Source organism: Phalaenopsis equestris, unplaced genomic scaffold (genome assembly GCF_001263595.1).
Source record: "Phalaenopsis equestris unplaced genomic scaffold, ASM126359v1 Scaffold000104, whole genome shotgun sequence".
NCBI lineage: Eukaryota > Viridiplantae > Streptophyta > Magnoliopsida > Asparagales > Orchidaceae > Phalaenopsis > Phalaenopsis equestris.
The window spans coordinates 237,761-265,184 of record NW_018164546.1 but is presented as its reverse complement, the minus strand read 5'-3'; the positions used below and the strand labels follow the sequence as shown (position 1 = coordinate 265,184).

At 33.6% G+C, this 27,424-nt stretch overlaps 2 protein-coding genes across 2 annotated transcripts in view; both read left to right on the top strand.

Annotated features, from left to right (window-relative positions):
- Positions 1-24,778, top strand: part of LOC110020586 (UDP-glucuronic acid decarboxylase 1-like) — a 26,840-nt gene extending 2,062 nt beyond the window's left edge. The window contains exons 4-7 of the mRNA XM_020718737.1: positions 9,482-9,565; positions 9,670-9,744; positions 23,892-23,984; positions 24,287-24,778. Of these exons, the coding sequence (XP_020574396.1) occupies positions 9,482-9,565; positions 9,670-9,744; positions 23,892-23,984; positions 24,287-24,481 (447 nt within the window). The 3' untranslated portion in view covers positions 24,482-24,778. The remainder of the gene's footprint in view (positions 1-9,481; positions 9,566-9,669; positions 9,745-23,891; positions 23,985-24,286) is intronic.
- Positions 24,779-26,658: 1,880 nt separating this feature from the next.
- On the top strand, positions 26,659-27,424 carry LOC110020588 (16.9 kDa class I heat shock protein 2-like). The gene has a single exon (XM_020718738.1). It carries the CDS (start codon positions 26,754-26,756, stop codon positions 27,222-27,224), a length of 471 nt encoding a protein of 156 aa, XP_020574397.1. The 5' UTR covers positions 26,659-26,753; the 3' UTR covers positions 27,225-27,424.

The window sequence follows — 27,424 nt, the reverse complement described above, 5'->3', positions numbered from 1 at the left end:
TGCCAATGCATTTTGTGGTCGGCGAAAACTTGCCTATAACATTTTATATAATGATGTAATTCAAATTCAGCCAAATCGGCTGAATTCTAAATTCAACAAAAATGAAGTAAGTTGTAAACTTCAAAATCATTAAAGCTTTACATTTTTTTTGTAAATTTTCATACCAAACACAATTTTCTCAAATTCATGCAAAAGCTTTATAGTACACCACTAATTCACTCAACCAAACAGCCTCTTAATGTTTTCATGTTGCTCAATGTTTTTCTTCTTTGATACATATATAAATCTTTACTTTTCATGCTGGTTCAAGTTGTTCTTTCTCACTCCAATGTACTGAGAGCAACTCTTACATAGCTTTGTAGTTGATTAATAGTGCCATTCGTTCTTTTGTCACTTCATTAAATGTCCAAGAAAGTTTATCTATAAGGTATTAGATGCTAAATGAAAGCTTTTATACAAATGCCTAATTAAATTGAGTTGTTCCACTTATTTTGATGGGTTGGTGTTGAGAGTTTAGCTTCGTTACTTTATATAAAATTGTTAGTGGCATTTATGATAATCTTGAATGAAAAATGCATATTATGTAGCCATCCGAGTGTTATCCTTGCTTCATTGTTACAGGCTTTGTTGATCATTTGCACTAATTGCATGTAGGGTTGTAATTGAGTGAGTCGAGCTGAGTATAACATAGATTGGACTTGGCCTGATAATATTTTATGTTGTTCATGTTCGACTCGAGTTTGAGTCGAGTTTTTATTTATATTTTTTAATACTTGAATTTGATTGATACCTGATTTGTTCATGTTAATTGAACAAGCATTTCAAAGTTAAATCTTGTAGTTATCTAAATTAGGAATTTTCTCTATTTTAACGGTAATTATGGATTTAAGAGAGGATATGTGAGTTGTCTCTTTTCTGGTCGCCAAACACTTCAAAGGGATTTAATTGGATTTAACCTTAATCGAATTAAAAATTTTTTAGATCTAATTCCTTTGGATTTGATAAATCCATATTTACAAGATTTATTAATTCTTATTTAAATTAAGTCCTTGGTGTAGCCGGGTTAGGGTTGGGGGAGAGATTTCTTCTCAAATTGTAGGATTTGGTAGAGATCGCCTACCTCTCGAATTGTATGTGCTTTCATGTTATGTATTCATGCGAGTTGTTGGAGTTTTATTGTTTTGATTTGAGATGAACAAGATAACATATTTGTTTTGCTCTAGTTTTCTGTGAAAAAAATCAATTAGTAGTAATTGATTTTGGAGCAAGATTTCTTGAAAGGAAACGACGGGGAAGCAACCAACAGAATTGCGACGCAGTACAAGGCGCGAGATTGCGATAGTTGTGATGCAACCATAATAAGATCTAGCTCGGACGAAGCCGACCAGATCATGGCTTACGTCCTTGCAATACAATCACGATTGGAGCTAGCGAGATGCAATATCACGAGCTAGTGGGGAAGCTAATATCAAGCAATAAAATTGTGATAAGTGCTAGTTGGGAATGGGACGTCAGATCACGTATAGGGCATGATGACTGTCTCGATCAGAGCTAGTTGGGAAGGTGACGATGGGATTGTATAGTGGCGCCAATGATGGGATCACAAACATACAGTCACAATTGCAAAACCTGTCACACTTACAGTCGTGATTCTAACTGTCTGGAAGGCAAGATCACGAACATGTAGTCTCTCTTCAAGACCGAACCTTGTAATACGGTTCCGATTCGACCTAGCCGAGAAGCTAACAACGGGATCGCGACAACGACCTCCCTATGCAGTGGTGATTCTGGAAGCAAAGAAGGGATGTTGGCTTGCGACCTTACCATACGAACACAATTCAGACTATCCGGGAAGCCATCTATTGGATTGCAACTTACACAATTTCTGTTTTTTTGATAAAAATCATTCTGGGAGTAATTATAACCAAATATTAGATGATATGGAGTAGAATTAGAAAAAAAGTTAAATCAAATCAGATATTAAATGAATGAATGTTTCTCGTCCATGGAGATGAGATTCACGGCCCTAGAAGAAATTATGAAGAAGATCATTGAGTTTCACATAAATCAGCTTCGCCTGCTTTGTGATTGAATGACGATTTTGGGAGCGGACATGGGCAGTAGCACTAGAAGGATTCACATGTCATCAAGGTAGCGCTACTGATTTAGTTGGATCAGGAGTTGCAGTATCAAGCGAAGGAATCAGGAGCAGATTCGAACGACAACACTTGAAAGAAATAGTGTGACATTTAGACAGTCAGAACATATAGAAGCAAGCATGATTGAACGATAGGTTTGAGAACAGATTCGAGTGACAACATCTGGAGAGAAGAACGACATTGTGAGGTTTAGGACGAGCGACAACAAACATATTAGGACGGTATGCGATTCAGGAATGGGCAAGATTGCTTCAAAGAATTTCGACCTGAAACAGGGAACCACGATGGGTAGAACCTCAACAGAGGGCTGCAACCAACTATGCCAATGCATTTTGTGGCGGCATTCTTTCAGATGGAAGTTGATTCAAAAGTAATGGGAACGAAACCGGTGGAGAAGGGCAGAGAAGTTTGTAAGTGATTGATTTAGGCTGCATTTGACACAACTTAATTGCTGTGATGCAGTGAGAAACCGCTAAATTCCGTGCTTGGTGCGACAACGTATTGAAAAAATTTAATAAAAACGCAGCCGTGAGCTCGAACTCACGACCCGCATTCATTGACTTTGTTTTTACTAGGTTGCACCTGGTTTCCCGCATCCAGGTCCGCCCTAGTGCTATGTTCTTGCAGAGCTCCACTCCCCTCTCTCCTCGCACTTGCTTCTGCCCTAGCAGTTTCGTGTCTCTCTTCTTTGCCGTCCTTTGCCCTTAGCTCTGTGATTATATTTTGTGGCTTGGTTTTATGACTATGGAGAAAATGGGAGAGAAATTGATGCGAAAATACCATATTGCATTTAAATTTTATTGAGAGACTTGGTAATATATGAGTTTTTGTGGTTTCGTCTTTTTTCTCATTGCGGTTTATGGTTCAATGCAGTTCTTGGTATGTTGTTTTGCGGTTAGGGCTTCACTCTATGGAATAATTGAATATAGGGAGGGGAAAAGACCCGACTATATTTCCTTTTTATGTGAAATTTGGGAGTAGGGTTGTAAAAAAAGCTCGTGTTTGGCTCGTCAAGTAACTCGTCTTCGGCAGTAAACGAGTCGAACACGAACAACTATTTGTTCGCTCATGTTGGGCTCGTTTTAGCTTGAAATAAAAAAAATTATATAATTATTTATATAATAAGATATTACCTTTATTATTTATATCTAAGTTTAAATCATAACACCTAGTGTGGTAATGTTGTTATTTGTTTGTAAATAATAAAAACTCGTGTGATATTATGATTATGCGTCATCTTTTGCATACATTTAATTCAGGTTCGAATACAACACTCTACATCTATTTTTTTTCAAATTAAGTTTCACGAACCAATTTTGAGCCGAACACAAACACATTGTTCACGATCTGATTTCGAACACGAGCAATTTTGAACGAGCTGAACACGAGTCAAGACTGAGCTCCCTCAAGCTCGGCTCATTTACAACCTTATTTGGAAGTTATTTTGCGGTTAGGTTCACGTGGCTCTTTGCTCTTTACAGTGATGGTTGTGTGTGATGGTGGTCGTTGTGATGATGTGGTGCTCGTGACGGTGATGGTAGTAATGTTGGTTGTGTGTTGGTGGCGTTGTGTTGGTGGTGCTGTGTTGGCGGTGGTGGTGGTATTGTGTTGGTGGTTATGTGTTGGTGGTGGTGGTGCGGTGGTAGTGGTGGTGCGGTGGTGGTGGTGGTGATGTGTTGGTGGTGGTGGTGATTGTGGGGTGGTGTGGTGGTGGTAATTATTTTCTGTTCATTGGCAATATTTGTTTTCTTTGAGTTGTGAATTTCTAAATGACACTTTATATTTATTATGACAAGTATCTGTGATGATTAGTTTCTTTCATGCTAGTAATACAATAGTTAAGACCAAAGAAATCAGTTCATCTGTTATATGAGATAAAAATACCAAAATAATATTGTGACCTCTGCCTCAAGGAGGTTGAATTGAGAAATAGACCATTAACCTATTTTTCTATTTTAACAAGGAAAACTTACAAAATATTTTAAAAAAATTGAAGGAAAGTACCTGAAGAGAACACGATAGGATGCAATTGAAAAAAAAATAAGATCAATTATAAAAAAAAGAAAATTTAGAAAGAATTGAAGCGATGATTCACGGGTTTGGGTTGAGATTCGATAAAACGAACAATTGATGCTTCAGTCAGAAGAATGAGAGCCGCGAGATTTGAGATATGAATTTATGAAACGTCCACTTCAAAATAATAGATGCAAGTAGAAAAAAACACGAAAGAAGAATTACAGTTGCAGTGTGTTTGATGTGCGAGTACTATAACTCATAAATAGCTCGCTCTCCTTGAATGACGATTCAAGTGAGCTAAAGTCGCGATCTATCTAGTCATGGTGTACAGTCCTTTGTGATCGAACGTTTGAGTTACGGCCGTGTGATCGAAACTTGAAATAATGACAATCAAGAAAGTAGACACTATGGAGAAGAAATTAAAGAAATATTTGAGCTTAATAAGATCAAAAATGCCGGAGCATTTTTGATCCATGGAGGGGAGATTCTTTGCCTTAGAAGAATGATGAAGAAGATTATGAAAATTTAAACAAAATTGTCGCCGCATGCCATGGGATTGAGCGACGACGTCGAGAACGGTTGCACACAACAACAATCAGAAGGATTCACATGACATTAGGGCAACATCACTACTTTAGGTGGGTCAGGAGTTATGGTATCGGGCGAAGGAATCAGGAGCGAACTCGAGTGGCATCACTTGGAAGAAATAATGTAACATTTGGAAGACTGCAACAAACAAAAGTAGGCGAGATCGATTGGAGTTAGGGTGCAGATTCGAGCGACAACCTCTAGAGGGAATTGCACGACATTGTGAGATTTGGAACGAGTGACATAAGACAGAAAGAGATGACATGTGATTTGGGGCTAGAGTAGATGGTTTCAAAGAATTTTGTTTTTTATATCATGTAGGACCTCGGCGCAGGGTTGCATCTAATCAGGCCAGTGACCTTTGTGATGACAACCTTCCTTCTGGAAGGCGATTCATAAGTAATGATGACAATGAGCAGGTGGAGAAGAGTGGGGACATTTGTAAGGGATTGATTTGGACATTGCAGAGTATTCATGAGGGAGACAAGATGGCGTTTCGTGGTGACCCCAATTTGTGCAATACATTGGTAACGCTGAAGACTATAGTGAGGGCGATTCAAAATGCAGGGCTGAGATTCTTGATCGAGTTGTATATCATGAAAGAGACATATGATAAATAGTTCACAGAGTTTTCAGAGATCGATAAGCTATTGAATGAGTTGTTTGGGGCGACAGTATTCTCTAGGATTGATTTAAAGTCAAGGTACAATTAGATTCAAATGTGAGCGAAGATTGTGCACAAGACAACATTTTGAGATGGTGAGGGTAACTACGAGTTTCTGATTAAATGGAAAAGATGATGACACCACTTGGGAGCCATACAAACCTAATCCAATAACAATTTTTTCCTTCTTGAGGATAATGTCTTTTTGGGAGGGGATTAATGTTATGACGGCTCCCATAAGCAATTTTGTCTTTATTAGCCTAAGGGAAATTTAGTGTAAATTTTAATTATTATTGTTTAATATAAATAAGGCTAATATGTTTAGAGTTAGGGTTATGTATGAGATTGTCGTCTTGAGTGTTAGGGTGAGGATTTTGGAGATATTGCCCGCCTCTTGAATTGTAGGTGCTTATCTTTACGTATTCATGTTCTATTGCTTTGATTTTGGTGTTCGTGGATTAAAATATGTGTTTGTCCCGATTAATGTGAGAAATCTATTTCGGATCGTATCACACTCTCAAGAATTTTTTAACAACTCTGATCCCAAATTTAGATTGAAGGCTCAACAAGAAAGCATTGGTGGAAGATAATAAAAACTACGATCTAAAAAGCGCAATTGAAGCTAAAAATGTAATAAAACACAAAATCTAATGCTCAAAATGTGTACTAATATAGGAAATGATTTTCTTCATGTGGATTGGCTAATATTAGGAGTGTATGCTATTCAATCATTATATTTAATATTCCAACTCAATTGCGGTACATTGCTCATACTAGTTAACCATTGGTCCAATCCCATACAAGACACAAGACTAGTGAAATAATGCTGCAGCTATTTGATTTTGCTATTTGAATGAGCACAATGAATTTAACCTATTCAAATACATTTTAAACAATGTATTCACTAACAACACTATTGCACCAGTGTACAAATACTAAAAAAACTTAATATTGCTAAATGTGAGAGCATTTGCCTTTAGCACAAATAAGATAACTAGTTCTACACAAATTTTGCACCTAGTTAGTGTTCCATTTAACAAATCGAAGTTAAAAACTTGATTGAATACTTGAATTTGAAACCTAATGATACCAGAGTTAACCCAAATAACAATAAAAAAATAAAATATTATTGCTGAATTCAAAATAGAGAAATACAATCTCACAAATGGAAATAAAATATTAACAGACACGACACACCAAACTCAAACTAGGGTGGATCTCAGAGTGGTGGTGATAATCAACGAGGTTTTGGTCCTTCAAAGAGGTAGGAAAGAGCGGGTGAAGGGTTGGAAAGCGTGGCAGTAGCAAAACTGTGTGATGACCGCGAGTTGCGAAGCTGCAAGAACAACAAGTGTAGTTGCTGTCCTTGGCGGTGATGGCATGAAAGAGGGGTTTGGACAACGAAGAAACGGTTGGGAAGGGCTGTTCTGGGTTGCGGCAACAAGGGAGGAGGACGGCGACATCGGAGGTAAGAAGTTGCAGCAATGGCTGCAAGCTGGAATATCGAGCACGGCTTTCTGAGCGGCTGGAACAATAGAAAACAACCGAGAACGGCTACTTCTGAGCAGCTGCAGTGAGGGGGAATGTCGGCGACATCGATTGAGAATGCAGGGGACTGTAGGACAACAAGATGACAGTATTCCTGGGTGGCATGCACATGTGCTTGTAATCGTGGATTGGCATAGGGAAGTGCATACCGTGTGCAAATGCAAAGACAAGCAACAAACATCTAACGAAGTTACGAAAAACATATTCTATGAATAATCGTTTTGAACAGGCGATATGAATGGTAAATGTTAACTCAGGTCTATACGATATTAATGTGATGGTGATATTTTTGAGACATAAATTTGAGTATTTAAAATGAGCATGTATTTATCAAATATTTAAACATAAAATTAGTTTGTAAAATATGTGCCCCCAAATTTTCATAAAATTGAGACTTGTTTTTCTCAAAATCCATGCCATCTAAATTTAAATATATTTGGGGTATACAAATAATTTTTTCTATATTATAAATTTTTTAAATTGAATTTTGATTATTATGAAATAAGAGCCTAATTATAAATATTTACCCTATGATTTATGTGGTCTCAAAGTCTTTTTTAATTAATGCTTAGGTTTGTGTTCATCTTTTTGGATACTTTGGCTTTTGGTAATGATTCAATTCAATCCAAAATATTAAAAAGTAAAAGGCACCATAAACATACATTATGATACATAGTCTTGAGTTGTTGATGTTGAGCTTTCTTGATTGAATATTCGTCCCCTTTTCAAAGTATCAAACGCCCCAAGCTTCCCTAGTGTGCTTTCATCATCATCTCGATCATCTCTATGGTTGCTATGGATTTATTAACGTAGAGGAGACACTTAGCAAACCATTAGATTGCACTACATAAGTTTGTTATCATTAAATTAAATAATGAGATACACATGGGCATGCTTAATATTTTTTTAGGCCTTCTAGTTTATGTTTTCATTGTAATTAAATTTTTTATGCAAATCTCATTAATAATATACTTATTCTTGATTCTATTATGGAGTTAAATCATTGCATGGTCCCTTGGCTATTTGTCGCGGTCAATTTAGTTCCAGAGTATCACATTTCTCAAATTTAGTTCTCTTACTGTAAAAAATAATAAAAACTGGTCTCTCAGGGATTAAATTGAGATTAATTTTATATAGTTGAGGGACTGAATATGGATGAAATTTGTATCACAAATTACATGATGAACTATTTTGGATTAGTTTTGTATACTCTAGAGACTAAATTGGAGAAATGTGATGCTCTGAGACTAAATTAGCCACATATGGATTGTCGTGAGACTATTTTTAATTTTAATGGTTTTATTATGTGATAGGCGGATTAGCTCGCTTTGATAGAAAGTTTAATCTATGTATCACTGTTGTATTGTGGTGGATAAGTTTATGAATTTTTTACGTGTTTTTATTATCTTTAATTCTGATAAATAGACTTTGATAAAAGCTTTAATGTATAGCTATTCAAAAATGAACTCAAAAAGTAGCACTACTTGCTTAATAATCTAGGGCATAGCTTTATATAGAGAAACTGATTGAAGCTTCCTATGTATATTTTCACTTATGATATTTTCATTTATTCAGCCATCTACCACATTTCATAGTATCTCATGTGCTTTTAACTACATCTATGTGAAGCCTAGAGTTATCTATAGGAGTATTGCGTTGGTAAGAGACTTGGGTACAATTTGAGAATAGCAATGCGTAAAGGAGTACTAATAGGGATGCAATTTATGCAAAGGCTAAAAAGCAAGATAAGCAATTGGTGAGGTCTCAATTTGGTTAGAAGCTTGAATTCTTGGCTCTTGGTTTCATTAAACATGTGCCTATCTGAAAAAAAATTATTTCTTTGAGACCCTTGTATTTAAATCATTAAATTCTAGTATCTTAACTATTAGATCTATCTCATCACACTAGATATTTCTTTTGGGAGAATGAACTACATGATCATGAATGTTTCAATAAGTAGTGAATAAGATCTTCAATGCTGCAACTGTGGTGGTCTTTAGCAGAAAGCTTCTTAGTGGTCTAGTACTGGAGCACATCTAAGAATCGCTTGTGTATGGAAGTTATGGTTTTGAGAAGGCAATTTTAATGAAAATTGTATCAAATCTTAATTCAAATGTTTGAATGTAGTTTAATTAGAAAATAAATATTAATCAATTTGTTTATATTATATGCTATATGTAATTGCATGTACATATATATAATTTCTTTTGTAACATTGGTTTGAATTTTTTATTTCTTTCTCATTTAGCCACCTAGGAATGAATTGATTTATTAGTTACATATTTGTACCATCATTAACTCTCTTTCATAGTCGAATTTTAGTTGGCTTAAATTTTGTTCTTTATATTTGATTCTCTTCTTCTATCTATGGTAATTTTTCTGTACTATAGTTCTCCAAAACCCAGAGGCTTTACATAATGTGTTTATGTGATGACAACATTCTCAATTTAATCTATACTTTTTATGATATATATACATGAATTTGATACAAATTATTCATCTTTAGGTTCGTATTGCTCGCATTTTCAACACTTATGGGCCTCGTATGTGTATAGATGATGGCCGTGTTGTTAGCAACTTCGTTGCACAGGTGCTTTTGCTTTCATGAATTATATTGTTGCTCTTTCAAGGTTGCAAACTCTTTTAGTGTTTAGAAAATTATAATGCCCTTTTCTTAACAAGAAAAATGTGTAGGCCTTACGCCGGCAGCCGATGACCGTTTATGGGGATGGAAAACAAACTCGAAGTTTTCAATTTGTTTCGGACTTGGTAATTTTCTTATACTTTTAATACTTTGAAAGTTGAATTCTTACTTTTTTTGTACATCAATTGTTCGACAATTTAACGGACTGCACATTGGTTCTTTGATAGACATCCATCGATTAGCTTGCTTAATTTCTTAGTTAGGCCATGAATTACTTAATCTAGTTGTGACAATCACACAGATTATATGAACAGTTTTATCACAAAAAGATGTGATCTCTAACCATTTTCCCTCCCTTACTAGCTATCCATTCAGGAAAGTTATAATATAAAGATAATATTTCCAAGTCTTGTAGCTAGGAATAGCTTGATGCTTGCTATTGATGTACACATCGTAAATGATTTGCTGCCATTTGGATCTGGTTGTCACTCACAATTAATTTTTGTAACATTTTTATTTATTATTACTATATTGCATTACTATTGTATACTTGAAATGTCATAGTATCTTTGAAAATTGTATATTCAAATGGCGAAGAAGGGTGAACCTTTAACGTGTGTTGTTAGATTATATTCTGAGTTAATTTATTTTGTTGGCCCCACTGTACATTTGGCGCCTATGGTATGGCCTCTACTTTTTATAGGAGGGAGATGGTTTTAAATCTCCATCCTTTATTAGAGAAAAAGTTCAACTAGTCTATTGTATATTTATGACTTGCAAATGTTATACACCCAGATCAGGATCTATATGAAATGCACTTCATCATAGGAAAGATTTTACAGTCCACTTATTTGCTGTTCAATCATAATTTATTAGATTTTGTAACTTTAGAGGTTTTGGGTGAGAATTATATAAATTTGTAACCCATGTGGTTGGAAAATAAACTCCAATCTGCCTTACAATTGTTAGCCATGAAAGCTCACTTTTAAACAAACAATCTGATCTAGAGGAAATATGAGTTGAGTCAAGCTCAACCCACCTTTTACTTGAGCTCTACTCAAATTCAAATTAAGCTCCAACTTTAGGTATTGAGCTTGATTCAAATTAAACAGCGAGGCTTGCACTCAAGCTAATCAGTGATCTAGAGCTCAACAAGTTTGAGTAGTTCGCTGGCAAATTTGGTGGTGCCGGGGTGGAGGAGGTGAGGACATATTGAAGATCCACCTCATAAATCAGTGGCAATGATGATAATGATGGTTTTGGCATGAATCTCATGGTGGACACTTTTGTCTAGTACATCTAATAGATGAAGACAGAGGGAATGAAGAGGAAAAGATGATTTGGTGCAACACTACAATGAGAATTGGGAGAGTGCTTATAAGAGTGAGAGAGAAGTATGATCTTAGTTGGCTTATTGAGGTATAAACACATACTTCGATTTTGCTTTTTTACATATACAAGCTCAGTCATTCTTTTGAACTATATAGGTGGCTTGTTGAGTTAATTTTTAAGTAAGCTTTAATTTGCTTGCAAGATGGCTCTCCTCACCGAAGTCTATACTCTTATCTAATCATTTTCAAGTCATATGAATATTTATTGTTGACTTGATATCTTATTTCATGATGATAACTAGCAGTCTAATGGCTATAACTTGGTTTAACCTTGATTTATTGTCCATATTAATATTTTCATTGGACAAGAAGAATGATGAGTGATGCTTTGTCTATTGATTAAATAATGTGAATTTAATTCTGTTTTTTTAGGGATTTGTATGCCCTATTACATGAGGCCTTCACAAATATAAGATTTAGGAAGGGATTAACATACACAATCTTACCCATGCATTGGGTAGAGGTTGTTGCTGCGATTTAAACTTGTGACTTATAGGTCACAATGAGGCAATTTAGAAGTTGCTCCACTCCTAACCACATCTTATTCCATGATCTGCCAGCTTTTATTGAAGCTTCTAATTCTCTGTAAAGAAGAATCTTGAATGTGGAATACATATTTTGATGATGTTGGTATCGGACTTTCAACACAGTTTTTATTTAATTTCTTAAGAGCTAAGGCAAGGATACTTGTGTTAAGTGGTCAAAGGTCATGAGAGGTAATGCGGCATTTTGTGTTTGATTTTAAAATTTATAGTTGGTTAAGTTGGTTTATTTTTTCTTTAATATGGTTTCATCGAAATAAGTCTCCTATGCTGTGCGCCGATGAAAGAAAAAATTTCAGAAGATGAATAGTATCTTATTATTCATGGAATGGCCTGTGACACTCCCAATACCATTGCCATCATTATCATCCAAGTTTTGACTGGTAAGCTCTTTTCAATAGTGATTTTAATGATTTAGATGTCCTACAATAACCATTGACAAATGTTTTATAAATAATACAAATTCCTCCCTTTCTTCCTTCATATGATTCCTCTCCAAGAGAATCTAACATTTTATCAGAGCCAAAAAATGCATTTTCAATTAACTAGAGTTGTAGCTCTAGAATGATGATGTGGTAGAAAGTAAAGGAAAAAAAACATGGGTGATATATAGGATAGAGAAAAGGTTCACTTGCATGAAAAAATATATATTAAAGGTTGAAATAAGAAGAGAAAAAAAGAGAGGAAAAACACAAAGCCTTCTTCTGTGGATATAAATAACAATAATTGAATTTAAGTTTATTTTCAAGAATAGGGATTGTTAATATCTGGAAAGGATTAAGAGAAATTACAAATTTTGCATCTAGGATGAGAGCCACTTTTGGATGATTGAGATTTACAAGATTTTTCTCATAATAAATGTTGAGAAAATTAACGATTTGAAGATAAGTTTAGTTTAGTTTCATTATTTTGTAATTTTAATTTAGTCTATCTATTCAAACATGTTTGTGATGATATGGTTTTGATTATGGGACGTGTTATATTTATTTATGATGTTTCTGGTTTGATTCTAATTATATGGATGGTCCAGACACGAGCTATTGTTATTGATTTTACTTGTCTTGTGGACAAGTGGTAATTGGATTTATTTATTTATAGTTGTTTGAGTTGGCACCACATGCATAGATTTGTTTTAATTGCAGTTTGATTATATGTGTTGGAGTTATTTAGTTGCCAACAGGCTAAGGTTCTGTTGCTTTGGGAAAAAAAATACATCTATGTGGTTCCTGTAGTTATAGTCAACCACCAAGTTTCTATGCTTGCGACCTTTATGATGGGTTATCTTTGTGATTCTCGTATTGCAATAGATTCGTTTGTTTTATTGTAGTTAGATGGCTCCTATGGTGGGCTATTTGTTCTATCATTAATGTATCAAGCATTTCTTTTGTGGGATTGTTGTAATGGTTTGATCGAGAATTACAATTTTGTCTTGTGTTTCAACCTTGTCGTTTAAGTTGATTGGATTTAGAGGAATCTGATAATTTTGATTGTTGCTTCTAAATATCAAACTCGAGGCATGTAAGAAAACTTATAGCTTAATCATATTTCTGATTTCAATCCTATGTGCTTGGTTGGAAGCGACAATACCTTTAATTTTTAGTAGAATTCATCGTCTTATATTGATGTGCTGCTTGAATTTTTATGTTTGGTGATGTGATATTTTATTATCTTTCGTTTTCCCAATTCAAATTTTATATTGCAAGCATGATTAATTGTAGTCAAGTTGAATTGATTTTCTAATTAGTTTATCAATTCCAATCAAATTGTGGTTTTTGATGACCTCAATTATCATATTAAATTTCTTTAATTTGTGCGATTATTGAATTTTGGTTTATATTAAAATATTAATATTTTTGGTTTAAATTCAAAAAAATATGAGTTTTTGTTTATTGATTGGCTTTGAAATTGCGACGTTTAAATTTGAGTTGTGTTGTTTTAATCCATTTATTTATTTAGTTGCAATAGAAATTCTATACTCAAAGTTAATATCAAATTTTAAGTTTGTATCTTTTTTGTCATCTAGAAGTAGGACAGAAAGTTTGTCATTCAATAAAATAGCAAAAAGATGCAATTTACGGGAATCTTGGTGAGCTATGATTTTAAATTATTACAAGGTTACTATCAAAAGATTTTAACTCTGATCTTTGGGGATTTTTAAATTAAATTTATGATATAAAAGATTTTGTGGAATGTTATAATCTACTTTAAATCCAAAAAGTTGAATGTATTAAATCAAAATAAGTGAGAAATGCTCGATTATTTTGGTAAAGTGATATTGTTAACTCTATGTGGGTTGATTTGAAACATATACTTAAAGAGCAATATTTATCATCTGATGATTAATATGACGATCAACGATATGATAAGTTAAAGTATTTTAAACAAAGTGATTATTGTGTTTTTAAATATTATGTAATGTTTATAGGCCTTGTAGCTTAATATTCTTTGCTTATTATTGTTATTATTATTATTATTAGGTATTTGGCTAGGTAATAGAGATGGATTAATTTATAATTTATCATAAGTTTTGCTAGTGGTTTTATAAAGTTCTTTTAATATTGAGGAATATTACAATCATTTTATCACGACTAACCCTGAAACAAATCAATAGCATTTTTTTTGAAGCCTGCCTTTCACACGCCAAGACAATGATTATGTATAGTTGAATATGATCTTATTAGAGAAATTATAGTTCATGAATATTCTTTTAAGGTGTATTTGATGCAGAAAATTGGCTGCGATTACAGTGTGAATATTTTATTTGAACTTACACATCTAACATAATCAATTCTATTCTTGATTGTGAAGTAGAGATTGAACCTATGTTTGAATGAAACAATACAATTATATTTGTTGTGGTTAATAAACTGATCACGTAATCTGATAGCACAGTTTTTGATTATTTCCATGATGAATGATCACATTTATATTGATTTTATTTTTGGCTCTTTGTCTTGTTATATAAAATCCTAAAAGAACAATATGGAGGGAATTAGGGTTTTTTAAATTTAAATAAACGCCAAAGAAGAATGCTTTTTAAAAGAAACATGAAATTTACAACTTTGTCGATTTGATCAAATCTAAAAATTCAAAATTCATCACAACCACTATTTAGGCAAATTGAGCTAATTTTCTAAAAAGAGATTGCCCTTTAATATAAACATGTCATATTTTTCTGTTTTGTTTGTTTTTAGTTTTATTTATCATTTTATATATTTTTAAATTAAATTTTATATTCTTTAGGACACTAAAATTTTTATATTTTCATCATTTGCTTTATAGACATGTTTTGCGTGATTTGTTAGATTATGTACAGTTGTTAATAGGACATTGAAAATTAATTATGAAAATCTTAAGTTAGTTGTTTATGTGAATATACTTAAACTGGATGATGAGGTATTATTGCATTTGACTCGTAATAGACCTCATATTAATCCTTAGAAAAATTGAATATGAGAAAACCTGCCAATTTAAAATCATGCAATGCATTGGGACAAGTAATCACGAATTAGACATTCTAGGAAGTTTAAGCATTTGTTTAGTGTTAAATCTGTGTGATTTGATTTTATTTCATAAATTTGTAATCGATGATTTGAAATTTTTACTCGTCTTTTTCTTGTGAATTCACATGCAATACATTGTCACACGGTTCATCATATCTTATTCTTGAAGCCATCTGATTTGATGAAACTGTGCTGGTGGATTCCAAAGGTATTTTATGCGCTAACATGACAAACTTTTTAATGATAATTTTTAGATTAAATTGCAAGATGCAGAATATTTAATTTTTGCTTTGCTTGATGAATATCAAATGCTAAATTTATTTGAGCCAAATTTATCCAAACAAGGCAGTTTTGATGGAGATATGCAAGCTTATATGTTGGAAGTTTTGGAAAAACAAAGTCTAAATAGTTTTAGTTTTTTTTTATTTAATAGTTTTAAATTCAGTCTATGTTTTTAAACATGACTTTTTGATGATGTGGCTATGGGATCATAATATGTTATTTTTGTTTATGATGTTGCTGGTTTAGTTCACTTTAGTTTGGTTTGGCTTAATTGGATTGTTTAGACTCAAGTTTTTGATTGTAATGATCATAAGTTAATAATTGTATTGGTTTGGCTTAATTGGATTGTTTAGACTCAAGTTTTTTATTGTAATGAACATAAGTTAATAATTGTATTTATATCTTTTGGGTGCTATTTGATTTAGTTCCTATAGCATTGAAAAGTTTTAATTGCTCATTAATTTATATCTACTGGAGTTATTTTTCCGCTAGTGGTTGCGGTTTTGTTGCTTTTGGTGGCAGTAAAGCTTTGTGGTTCCTATAAATACGGTCAACCATTCAGTTCCTGCAGCCATGTGGCTGTTATATCTTGTTACCTTTATAGTTCGTACCTGTATCAGATTCATCAGTTTCTCACAGTTATGAGTTTCTTATAGCGGGCTATCTGTTTCGCCTTTCCTGTACTAAGCACTTGATTTCTGTATGATTTGCTGCATCTTATCATTTGGTTCCATGCGTCATCCACATTGCTTAAACAGATAAAACTTTGAGGCAACCAACTTTAGTGATTGTTGCTTATAAACATCAGTATGTGAGGCTTGTAAAATTTTTTTTACTTAATTAAAATCCAGATTTCCTTCAATCTTGTTTGCCTGGATGAATGCTACTTTTTCCTTTAGTGTGATACAAGTGTGACTATTAATTTATAGAAGTCATCTCCTTTTTCCGACATCATGCTGATATTTCTTTGTTTACTCTTGCAGTTTCTTAATTTGATTTTGGTTTTGCAAGAATGATTGATTTTAGAATCTTTAGTCAAATTAACTATAATTGATTTTTTAATTGCCATTCGAATTTCTATATTAGGTTGTTGATGGTTGATGCTGTGTTTTTCTATTGCCATTCATTTATTTATGCAGTTTTTCTCTATCATGCTGCCGCTATGGGATTCTCTTCTTCATGTTTCTAGGTCAGTTTGATGATTTCTATGCTGGAAGTGGCTGTGGTAGAGAATCTACTCTGGCATTTGTTGTTTCTTTTAGATGCATTACCCACCTTTATTTGTGGACATATATTGGGGCTTAATCATTTTCACTGGGGGTTTTGGAGTTATACATTCCGCTAGAGTTCTATATGTTCTGATGCCCATATTTATGCTGTTGGCTTTTCTCGGCTGATGGGATATCATCTATTGCTTGTGTACCTTGGCTCTATATATTTTTCTATAGGGTCTTATGATTTATCTTTTTAAATCCTGACAAAGGGAAAAGGTTATTATTATGGGGTCTTACGATTTATCTTTTCAAATCCTGACAAAGAGAAAAGGTTATTTCTTTTTTCTCTTCTATTGAGAGGAAATATTTTTCATGCCATTAATTTAATATATGATTCCTATAAATAGGCATATAGGAGGATCCAATAAAAGAAACAATAAGAGGGAATAGTACTCCTACTTATGAGAATATGAAATTTCTTCAGTCCTCCTTCTACCACCTCAAACATCAATACTTCTCAAGATCGAGCATGTATATATCTATTAGTTCCAGTTTGTTAAATCATCGAGGAAAAGGTTGGTTCCCTAGAGTCTTAGTAAACAGATTTTCCAATTGTTCTGAGCAGGAGATCAAAGGAGTAATGGTTTTCTTGAAAAATATAACATCTTATTTAAAATAACACTTTACGTCAATATGTTAACTCATTCATAAAATAACTAGATGGCTGGCATTGTAGATGACAACCTAGTTGTTGCATTATAGAATTGAATGTACACTAAGTAACAGATTGTCCAAAATCTTCTAAAAGAGTTTTTCAAACATCATTTCACCTATTGAATGTGCCATAGCTATATATTGAGCTTTGACACAAGGCATGACAGCAAGTCTTTTCTTTACTTTTTCAGGTTATCAAAAATTTCCAACAAAGATGCAATATTTAGAAATTGTCTTTCTGTCATCAACATAATTGAAATAAAAAAAAAAGCTCCAGTATTTAATTTCTCAAATTTAATAGTACATATTAACTATTTTCAAGAGACTTCTTGATATATTTGAGGGTTCTTATAATTGCTTCATAATTCTTCTTTCTTGAATGTTGAATGTGCCGACTTACTACATCGATGAAAGAAATTTCTGGCTTGATAACAGTCAATCAATTAGTTTAGCTATGTAGGAGGATTGCCATCATCAGTTGTGCTTTGAGTCACCATAGGATTGTCATCAAGTTCTACAGTAAATCATTAGTATATTTCTTGTCAGAAATGATACTCTTTGCTCTATAGGCAAATTCAGTTCCAAGAAAGTAGTTGGTTGTCCTAGATCTCTGGTGACAATGCACCTATGTAGATGCCGTTTTACCTCAGCGACATCGACAAATACAACTATTATAACCAATCTTGTAGCATTACGGTTGATGAAGATGAAGTGATTGGTAGTGCTGCTACGAGGACTAGTCTCAACCAATACTTTACAAAGTTTGTCAAATCAAGCAATCATACTCTATTGAGGCCATGTACAGCCTTTTTGAGAAGGCATACTATTGATGATTATATATAAAAGGAATCAGATACAGTTCAGGTTTGTAACTGCAGAGAATGCATCATAATAGTTAATCCTATGAATTGGGGTGAACTCTTTGGCAACTCAATGAGGGTTGTAGCTATCAATTGATCCATCTGGAGAAAATTTGACTGTAATTACGTATTGACATGCAATGCAAGTGACCCCATGAGAAGGAGAAACCATATTCAAATATGGTGAGAGAGAACGGCGTCTATTCTAACATCCATAACTTATTTCCTTAAAGAATGGTGGAATGCGTTTTGATGTCTTGGAAATAGATGTGGATGGCAATGACATGTTATTAGTATGAACTGAAGTAGATGATTGATCACATGGAATATGGGAGTGAATAGGATGACCAATTTTTTTGCCTTTTACCTCTTCTGAGGGCAATAGAAAGATTTAAGCCAAATGCCATATTCTCAATGGATGCTTAGTTGAATCCAATAATGCAGTGTGAGATATTGTCATGGATGGTGGTCAAGGATGATAAGAGTATAACTGTAAGGGTTTAGTGGTAGGAAGAGGACATTTTGGTGGAAGACGAGTGATTGGCGAGTAGGAGCCAGAGGTAGAGGAAGTAAAACAAGGGATAGTCTCTTGAAAGATTACATGAGAGCAAGCATTTAGATTTTACTACTTCTTTTAGTATGTGGGTATCTAAGGAAGTTATAACAAATAATTCGAGGAGAAAGTTTGTCGAGTGAGTGAAGCACATGAACCAGACAAAGACTAAGGCTTGTTGTGTAATTGAAAAATAATTTGTCTAAGATAAAGAATGGAGATGGCATGCATGTGTTCTAGAAGTGAAGGGATTCAATTGAAGTTATAATAGATAATTAGAACTTCTGTTGTCGTTGGCTCCAAAATTTTGCAACGAAGACTCACATTGAGATCTTTGTATTGTTCTAGGTCAAGTTTTCAGAAGGGAGATTAGATTGCAAATAATACACCGACTTAAAGATTTTTCTCTCATTTTTTATCAGAAGGAAGAAAGTACTTGCGTGACACTGTGCTAAGGGGAGCAATGGGCAAAGGGGTTCAAAATTTGAATGCATATGAAGGGCATTCCGCGGGAGACAAAGATGAGTCTGTTTTAATGATGGGAGGATGGGGTTCTGTTTGAAATTGGCAAAAAGCTAGTGATTAGTTTCTTAGGTTATTTATCTATTTTTAGTAGGGCAGATAAGAGATCGGATAAGTAGGGCTATAATCGAGCCGAGCCGAGTATCTGATAGTTTGAACTTGACTTGATACAATTATAAGTTGTTCATATTTTGCTTGAGCTTTTGTCGAGCTTTCAAATATTGTTCAAGTTTGAATTGTTTAAAATTTTCAATGTTTGAACTTGATTTGTATTTGATTTGTTTATGATAAGTGAACAAGTATTTAAACGAGCTATAAAAAAAAGCAAAAATTCAAATGAGTATCTAGATTTTCATATTAAAAATATAAATTTTACAAATCTAAATAAATGGACAATATAAATGGACAATAAAAAAAATCATATAACTTGTATAGGATATAAACAAATAAACTAACTCACATATTGTTATGTAATGTTTATAATAGATGTATTATTATAAGAATGAATTCTAATATAGAGAAAAAAATATTGAAACGAGTAAAAAAAAAAACCAGTTTTATAAAGTAACTCCTAATGTGAAATTATTCATCAATTGTTGAAATAATTAAGAAAAATAAAAATGAAACTCATAATGTGAAATTATTCATTAATTGTTAAAATAATTGAGAAAAATCGAAGGCATTCCGATCAAGCATAGTAAAAAAAATGAACAAAAGTGATGTTCACTTTTAGAATTCCATTATGTCAATTTTTAAATAGTTAATAATTAATAATAAAATAAATATATAATTAAGAATTATTATAAAAATATTATTGATATAATAATATATGTTTTTTAAATCTCTGATTCAATAAATTCTAGCAAATCAAATTTTATTTAAATAATATATCATATATGATACGGGCTATATTTGAGCTTCATATCGAGTATTTATCAAGTTGCTTGTTGAATAACAAATGAGTTTGTTCGTGAATATAAATGAACAAGTTCAATTATGTTCATGTTTAGTTTATTTAAGATTTGAGTTTTAAAAAATTCTTCAAGCTTGTTTATTTACAGATTTGAACGATCTTGATCTAGTCTTAATCGAGTCGAGTTCGAGTTCATCGAGTACATTGTTTCATTTATAACCCTAGCGACAACAATTATGAAATCCGAGATTTTGATGGTATGAGTATTGGCATAACAAAGAGTTTATTATATTATTTGTTTCAATTGGGAAATACATATGTATTTAAATATATGATATATTTCATTTAATTTACCTAAACCTTAACTTAATTTAATTAGTTAATAAACAAAAAAAAATATGTATATATTAATTTTATTTTCTAGCATGAGTTTGTTATTTGCTTTTTTCAAATATTGTATCGTCGGCCTCATGCTAAAGTTAAATTATCATTTCATATTTTTGTTGGGACTCGACAACATGGGTGTGCTCCCTACGTAATTTTGATGCCTCAAACATTTTGATGGGCTTCATCTTGTGAACATACATCATTTGATCCACGTCATGACTATCAGAGTGATTTGGGCTCAGTTTGTGTGTCTTTGTATTTGTATGCGAATCCTAACAATTTAAATGTCTATTGCAGGCATTTTTGATAGTTTGGACATGTTGGCAAAACTCGTTTAGTGAACCGATGTCATTTGAGCGACTTTAATAGTAGTTAAGATAATTTCAGTTACTCATGTGGTGCTGTGTTCAATATTTTTTTCTGACGTTATATTCGCTACTATTAAATCGTGGGGTTTATATCGAGGTCAATGTCTTCATTTGCCATGGAACATTCATGTTAACAACAATGTCCTAGTACATCAGAAAGGTGTGAATTTTTGTGTTTAACCCACTCAATTATGTTGAGGGTTATAAGCGCAGGAGTTCTGATGAATATTATTATTGACAAAACATAAATGTGAAATTGAGGTTGCATGAATTCTAAAGTATTAACTATGTATAAGGTTTTGACGAAAGGAGATAACTAAACTTTTTTTCTTTAGAAAAAGATTGATACAGGAAGGGCCAAAGCGTGATTTAAGTGAACTATATAACCCACAAAATTCTTTAAAAAAGGTTATAAAACAATAGAACCTGGTATGAGTAAGGATCTGGCTTGTACCCCAAATGTGCGAGTGATTTTACTCAAAAGAATGTGAACAATGACTAATGATATGGGATATAAGGGAAAGTGTTATGTACAGATCTCACATTCTGTTTAGTTGAGTTCTAAATATAAAAGAGGAACTAGAAACAAATTTGAAATATGTTGAGGTGAGCATGACCTAGTTAATAGGGCCGGTGGAAAATGAATAATGGTGCAAGAAATGGTATGAGGAATATCAATTATATGGTGGTAGACTACACCTTCTCCACCTCTACCATTTATCTTCTTTGAGTTGAGGTCATGAAAGACACAATGAGAAAATAGAAACTTGAAGAGCAATTGCAGGACTTCGTAAGATTTTGAATAGATAATAAATATACATGAAATGGAGACATATAAAACATCAGAGGTAAGGAGTTGGCGTCCCAACACCTTTCCTAGAGACTAGAGGTTGACCCGGCAACCCAAATCACAGGGTAGTGGAAGGTCATGGGAGAGAAAAAAGTTTGTGTTTACCATTCACATATGAGAAAGAACTTGATTATAAAATTTGGTTGACATGATGGCAATAGATCTAGAGGTGGATCATCATAAAAATAGATGTTAACGCCAAAACAGTCTAAATTAAGCAATCATATTCCTCTTGACTAAGCATCAACTCAACTATATTTCCTGAGGTATGCTGAGCATTAGGGGGATACATAAATTTGGCCCAACATTGCTCCAAATGAGGATTGGTGCGACCACAATGAAAATGAGGAAATGACTTCACTAGCATATTCATTTTCAGTATGACCTCTACAGCCTAGATCGTTACGGTTGCCCTGATGCCCAATATATGAGTAATACGATTATAAGATGGTCGGGAAGGAGATGATTTTTTGTGGGCACGAAGAACTTGTGAGCAAGCGGTTGCAAAAGTGGGAATAGTGGAATTGGCCATCACTTGAGAGCCCGTGAATACACATGTTAAAGGGATTAATGATTGCTAGAGAGAAATTTAACAACCAGGAGTTCTTTTTTTTGTTTCTAGATCTTATGATCAGCGGATAAGGACTATAATGATTTAGTGAAGTAACTCATCCACATATCCCATAGGATGCTTCAGTAATTTTGAAGGGATAAATCCTTCAGTTGCAGATAAATCAAATTATATTATAAGTTGTAAACATTTAAGATTTTGCTTTTCTAAAAGAAAATGGAACAGAGAAAATCTCTCATAAGCCTTGACATTCTCATGAAATATCATTTTGGAGAAAACTTAAGGTTTGAGACTATTTAGCAGCTAAATAAGAACAAGATAGTCACTTGTTTTCCAGTTTGGAGATTTAATGTTATTATCATGAATTGTAGAAGCATTAAGATGGGATTGTTTCTCATGGAAACCAACAAAATGTTGAAAGGCTCTCAATCACGAGGCAATCAACACAATTGAATTTATAGATGCATTAATGGAAGAGGTTTTCTCTGTACGTAGACAAAGGGGTCATGATACCATATCTAAGATAGTCTAACCAGAAATGAAGAGGCTAGATCATCATTTAAGAAACATTTGGAGAAGAAGGTCAGAAGGGCAATAGGCGATGCCAATGATGTAGGCGAGGTGCTAGTGAACTTAGAGCAACGAATGCAGGTTGGGCATGAGTGTAGGTGAATCTAGAAATGGACAAGCAAGAGGGTGGAGGACCACAAACAGCTTCAAATCCTATTATTTGTGGGTGAGTAGGTGGGAAGCACATGCAACAAGCAAGAGCAAGTGGGCGGGTCATGCAAGTGAACATGACGTTGTCTAGTGCATGCAATTTGGTTTTGGCAGTGAGTGTGGTAAGTGTGAGCAAGCGAGCAAGAAAGTTCACTTTTGTAAGTGATTGAACAAGGTTGATGACTGGGCTAGAGTGTGGGTGGATTGTGTAGGATTGAAGTGTATGAGCACAACAATAGTTGCGTGGAGAGGGAACAATGATAAATGAAAATATAAAGGAGAAAGGAGCATCTGGAACAAAGGCTATGGTGTGGGATCGGGATGGTTGCTATCTTTTTCCTTCTCCAATACCATGTTGATAGGAAATTTTTTTTAATTTTTTTGATGTAATATGTGTGGCCTTTGAAAATAAGACACTCAATAAGACACTATGGAGAAAGGATTCATGTAGTTGGCACCACTTAGTGGGATAAAGGATTGTTGTTGTTGTCGTTGTTATTATTGATGGAATATGCATGGCCTATAAATATACAGAATCAAGGATACAATAAGGAAACATAAGAAAACAATACCCCACATTCTGGGGATATTAAATTACACAGGATCAGGTTCTTGTATTAGGAGTCCCACCTATTTTGCCACCATTACTTGATATGCCAATATCTTCTACAAATCCTTGTATCTTTTTTGCTTTAATTTACAAAAAGAAGTGTTGAATCAGTCGCAGTGCTTTGTATTTGGGGAAAAGATTCAAAACCAGAATTGCTAGAAACTCGTCTTCTGTTATTACAACTTTTACATGGTTGACTCGGCTTTGATGGAATTTATGACATTGCAATTTACTATTTGAATGCTTCTAATTTTCATTTGGAACATTGCTAGGTTGATGGACTGGTAACACTAATGGAAAGCGAGCACATTGGACCTTTCAACCTGGGAAATCCTGGGGAATTCACAATGTTGGAGCTAGCTGAGGTTCATTAACGACTTTTAGTTTAATAAAAAAATTTTTTTTGGAAAATTGACATACATACGTCTCAATTTTTTTGTATTTGCATATCTAACTCCAAAACTTCCATTTTACATACATGTCACCTTACCTATGCATGAAAAGGTGTATTTCAATTTTCCAAAAGTTAAAATATTAGTATTTTTTATGTGACATAAATGTAATAAGCAAAGTTGAGGTGTTAGATATGTAAATACATAGGAATTGGTTGGTTTGTATGTAAATTCCCTAACCTTTTATTTAAAAAAAAAAATTATTATGTGTATAGGTGGTAAAAGAGACAATTGATCCAAGTGCAACCATTGATTTCAAGCCCAACACAGCAGATGATCCCCACATGAGGAAACCAGACATCAGTAAGGCAATGGAGTTTCTGAACTGGGAGCCCAAGATCTCACTCAGGGAAGGCCTTCCCCTAATGGTAAATGATTTCCGGAAACGCATTTTGGACGAGCAGAAGTAACACTACCTGGAATTCCTCAACACATTGACTCACATAACAGCCGGTAAACAATGAAGTTAACTCTGGTTAAAACAATCTGCAATGACTAAACTATCTCTGATTCTACCGTTCAACAATCCAGCCACACATGGCTTCAATACTGCAATGAGTTAACCATGGTTGAACACCATCTGGATTTACTCGATGAAACTGGAACACTATTTGTATGCGGCATCTTTTAACTCGACTTTAGTTGCAGATTTCCTGGTTAGAGTATAAATATTTATATTGCATTTATAAAATTTGATGCAATTCTTATTGGTCACCTGTTCAAACTGATTGCAATTGAAATTTGAAGTCGAAGAATCGAACCATTCAAAATTCTGATAAAACTGAACCGCACAAACCGAAATTTAGTTCGATTTGATCATTGGTTTAATTTCATGTCTCATGATATCAACCATTTAATTTCAAAATTTAAATGTAAATTAGAACTGAACCGATAGCCAAAAAAGTGATTGGGTGTGGTTTTAAAGATTAAATATTGAAATTTATTTTTGAAACTGAATTGGATCAATTTAATTAGTTCAGTTTGGTTCATTGCTGCTTGAGAGAAAAAAGCAATGTCCAAGTATGAAATTTGAAACAATGAATTTGTAAATTTTGAAATCATGCTTTAAAAGGGTAACATATAAAATTGTACATTTGGATTGATACGGAAAGTTAGACATGAAGAACTAATAAAAGTATTTCATATTCAAACGTTATTAAATATAAATGTATCATTTTTATTTTTGTGTTTCAGTTGGGGCTGTAAACGTGTTGGGCTTGAGCGTCCTCAGACTTGGCTCGTGTTCAAAATCGGCTAATGTTCAAAAAATTGGCTAGCGAACTGTGTTCGTGTTTGGCTCGATTTAAATATTCTTGTTTGTGTTCGGCTCGAAATTAGCTCCTTAAAATTAATTGAAAAAAATAGATGTAGAGTGTTGGATTTGAATCTGAACAAAATCTATCCAAATGAAGATACATAATTACATTACCAGACAAAAAATTAGATATAAATATATATAATATAGTATTATATAATTAATATACATATTACATTGTTATATAAATAATTATATGTTTTTATTCTATTTTGTGCTAAACAAGCCGAACAAAGAGATAATCGTGTTCGACTCGTTTAGAATTTGAACTTAAAAAAATTATTCGTGTTCGGTACGTGTACTTAACGAACGAGCTGAACAAGAGCTACTTAATGAGCCGAACATGAGCTGTTTGTGAACAACGAGCTTTTTTGGCAGCTCTAATTTCAGTGTATATGAACAAATATTTTTATTCACATTTAACGTTTTTAAATTTGAATATAAATTTTTTATTTTTTTCATATTAACTTGGACCGTAATATAATATTAAATGGGGAGAATTACATGCATTGCACATAAAATATACATATTTATGAAACAAATACTCATACTATTTCTTTGAATTATCAAATCGGTGCATTGTGCGTGCCATGATCAAAATATTTACAAAAATAGAAAAATAGGGCTAGAATTTTTTCGAGAATTTAGACATTTGGGGGATTATTAGTTAAATGATGGTAGGAGAATATTAATATCATATGGTGCATTGGGCGTGCCATGATCAAAATATTAACAAAAATAGAAAAATAGGGTTAGAATTTTTTTGAGAATTTAGACATTTGGGGTTTTTTAGTTAAATGATGGTAGGAGAATATTAATATCATAAATAGTTAAAATTTAATTGTTATGTATATAATTGACTTTAAAATACTAAGTTTTTCAAAAGGCTTTGATGAATTTAAAATTCAACTTTTAATTCGATTTTGATGAATTTGCAAATTGATTTATTTTATACGCTATATTTTTTGCCATCCTTAACATTGATTTCATTCCATGTCCACTTTTTTTGTTAAAAAAAAACATTTATTTTACATTTCATTAAAAATTAAAAAATAATAAAAAAAAAGCTACAGCGTAACAATACAAAATGGGCTTTGTGTTTGATGTCACAAAAACAGTACAGCCCAAAAATGTCACAAGGCCCGTGAGACCCGTCTGGAAGAAGCTGGAAAGTTGCATTGAGTACGACACTTTCCCGCCAAATCCAGAAGACGAAGGAACACTCGAGAAAGCGCAGTCCCTTTCCATTCCCTTCTATAAATACTCATTTCACGCCTTCCTTTCAGCTCAACCAAAGTCGATCAAGTTCAATTTTCAGTTCTCAATCAACAATTCCTTCACATTAGTGAGCAATTTAATCACAATCCATGTCGATCATTCGCCGGGGCAACGTTTACGATCCCTTCTCCTTCGACATCTGGAACCCATTCGAGACTATCAATTCCTTCTTCGACAACGCTCTCTCGGCTCCGGGATCCAATTATGCGACCGAAGCATCTGCTTTCGCTAATACACGTATCGACTGGAAGGAGACCCCGGAGGCTCACATCTTCAAGGCTGATCTACCCGGCCTCAAAAAGGAGGAGGTTAAGGTAGAGGTCGTGGAAGGCGGCGTGCTTCAGATCAGCGGCGAGAGGAAGAAGGAGCAAGAAGAGAAGAACGATCGCTGGCATCGAATCGAGCGCAGCAGCGGTAAGTTCCTCCGCCGATTCCGGTTGCCGGAGAACGCGAAGGTGGAACACGTTAAGGCGTCAATGGAGAATGGCGTGCTTAGTGTCGTCGTGCCTAAGGAGGAGGTGAAGAAGCCTGAGGTGAAGTCTATTGAGATTTCTGGATAGAGGATGCTGGTTAGTCTCGAATCGCCGCTGTTATTTGCTTTATTTGTTTTGGATGAGGGTTTTGTTTATCTTTTGTTAAGCTGTCGTGTCTGCTATGGTTGTCCTATCGAGTCCGGTGATCTGTTGAAAATGTTTTCTGATGTTTGTATTGTCGTGGATGCATTAAATAAAGAAAGCGGTGTTCGTTGAAGTTCAAATTA

Coding starts and splice junctions, on each gene's coding strand:
- LOC110020588 (XM_020718738.1), top strand. CDS start 26,754: ATGTCGATCATTCGCCGGGGCAACGTTTACGATCCCTTCTCCTTCGAC.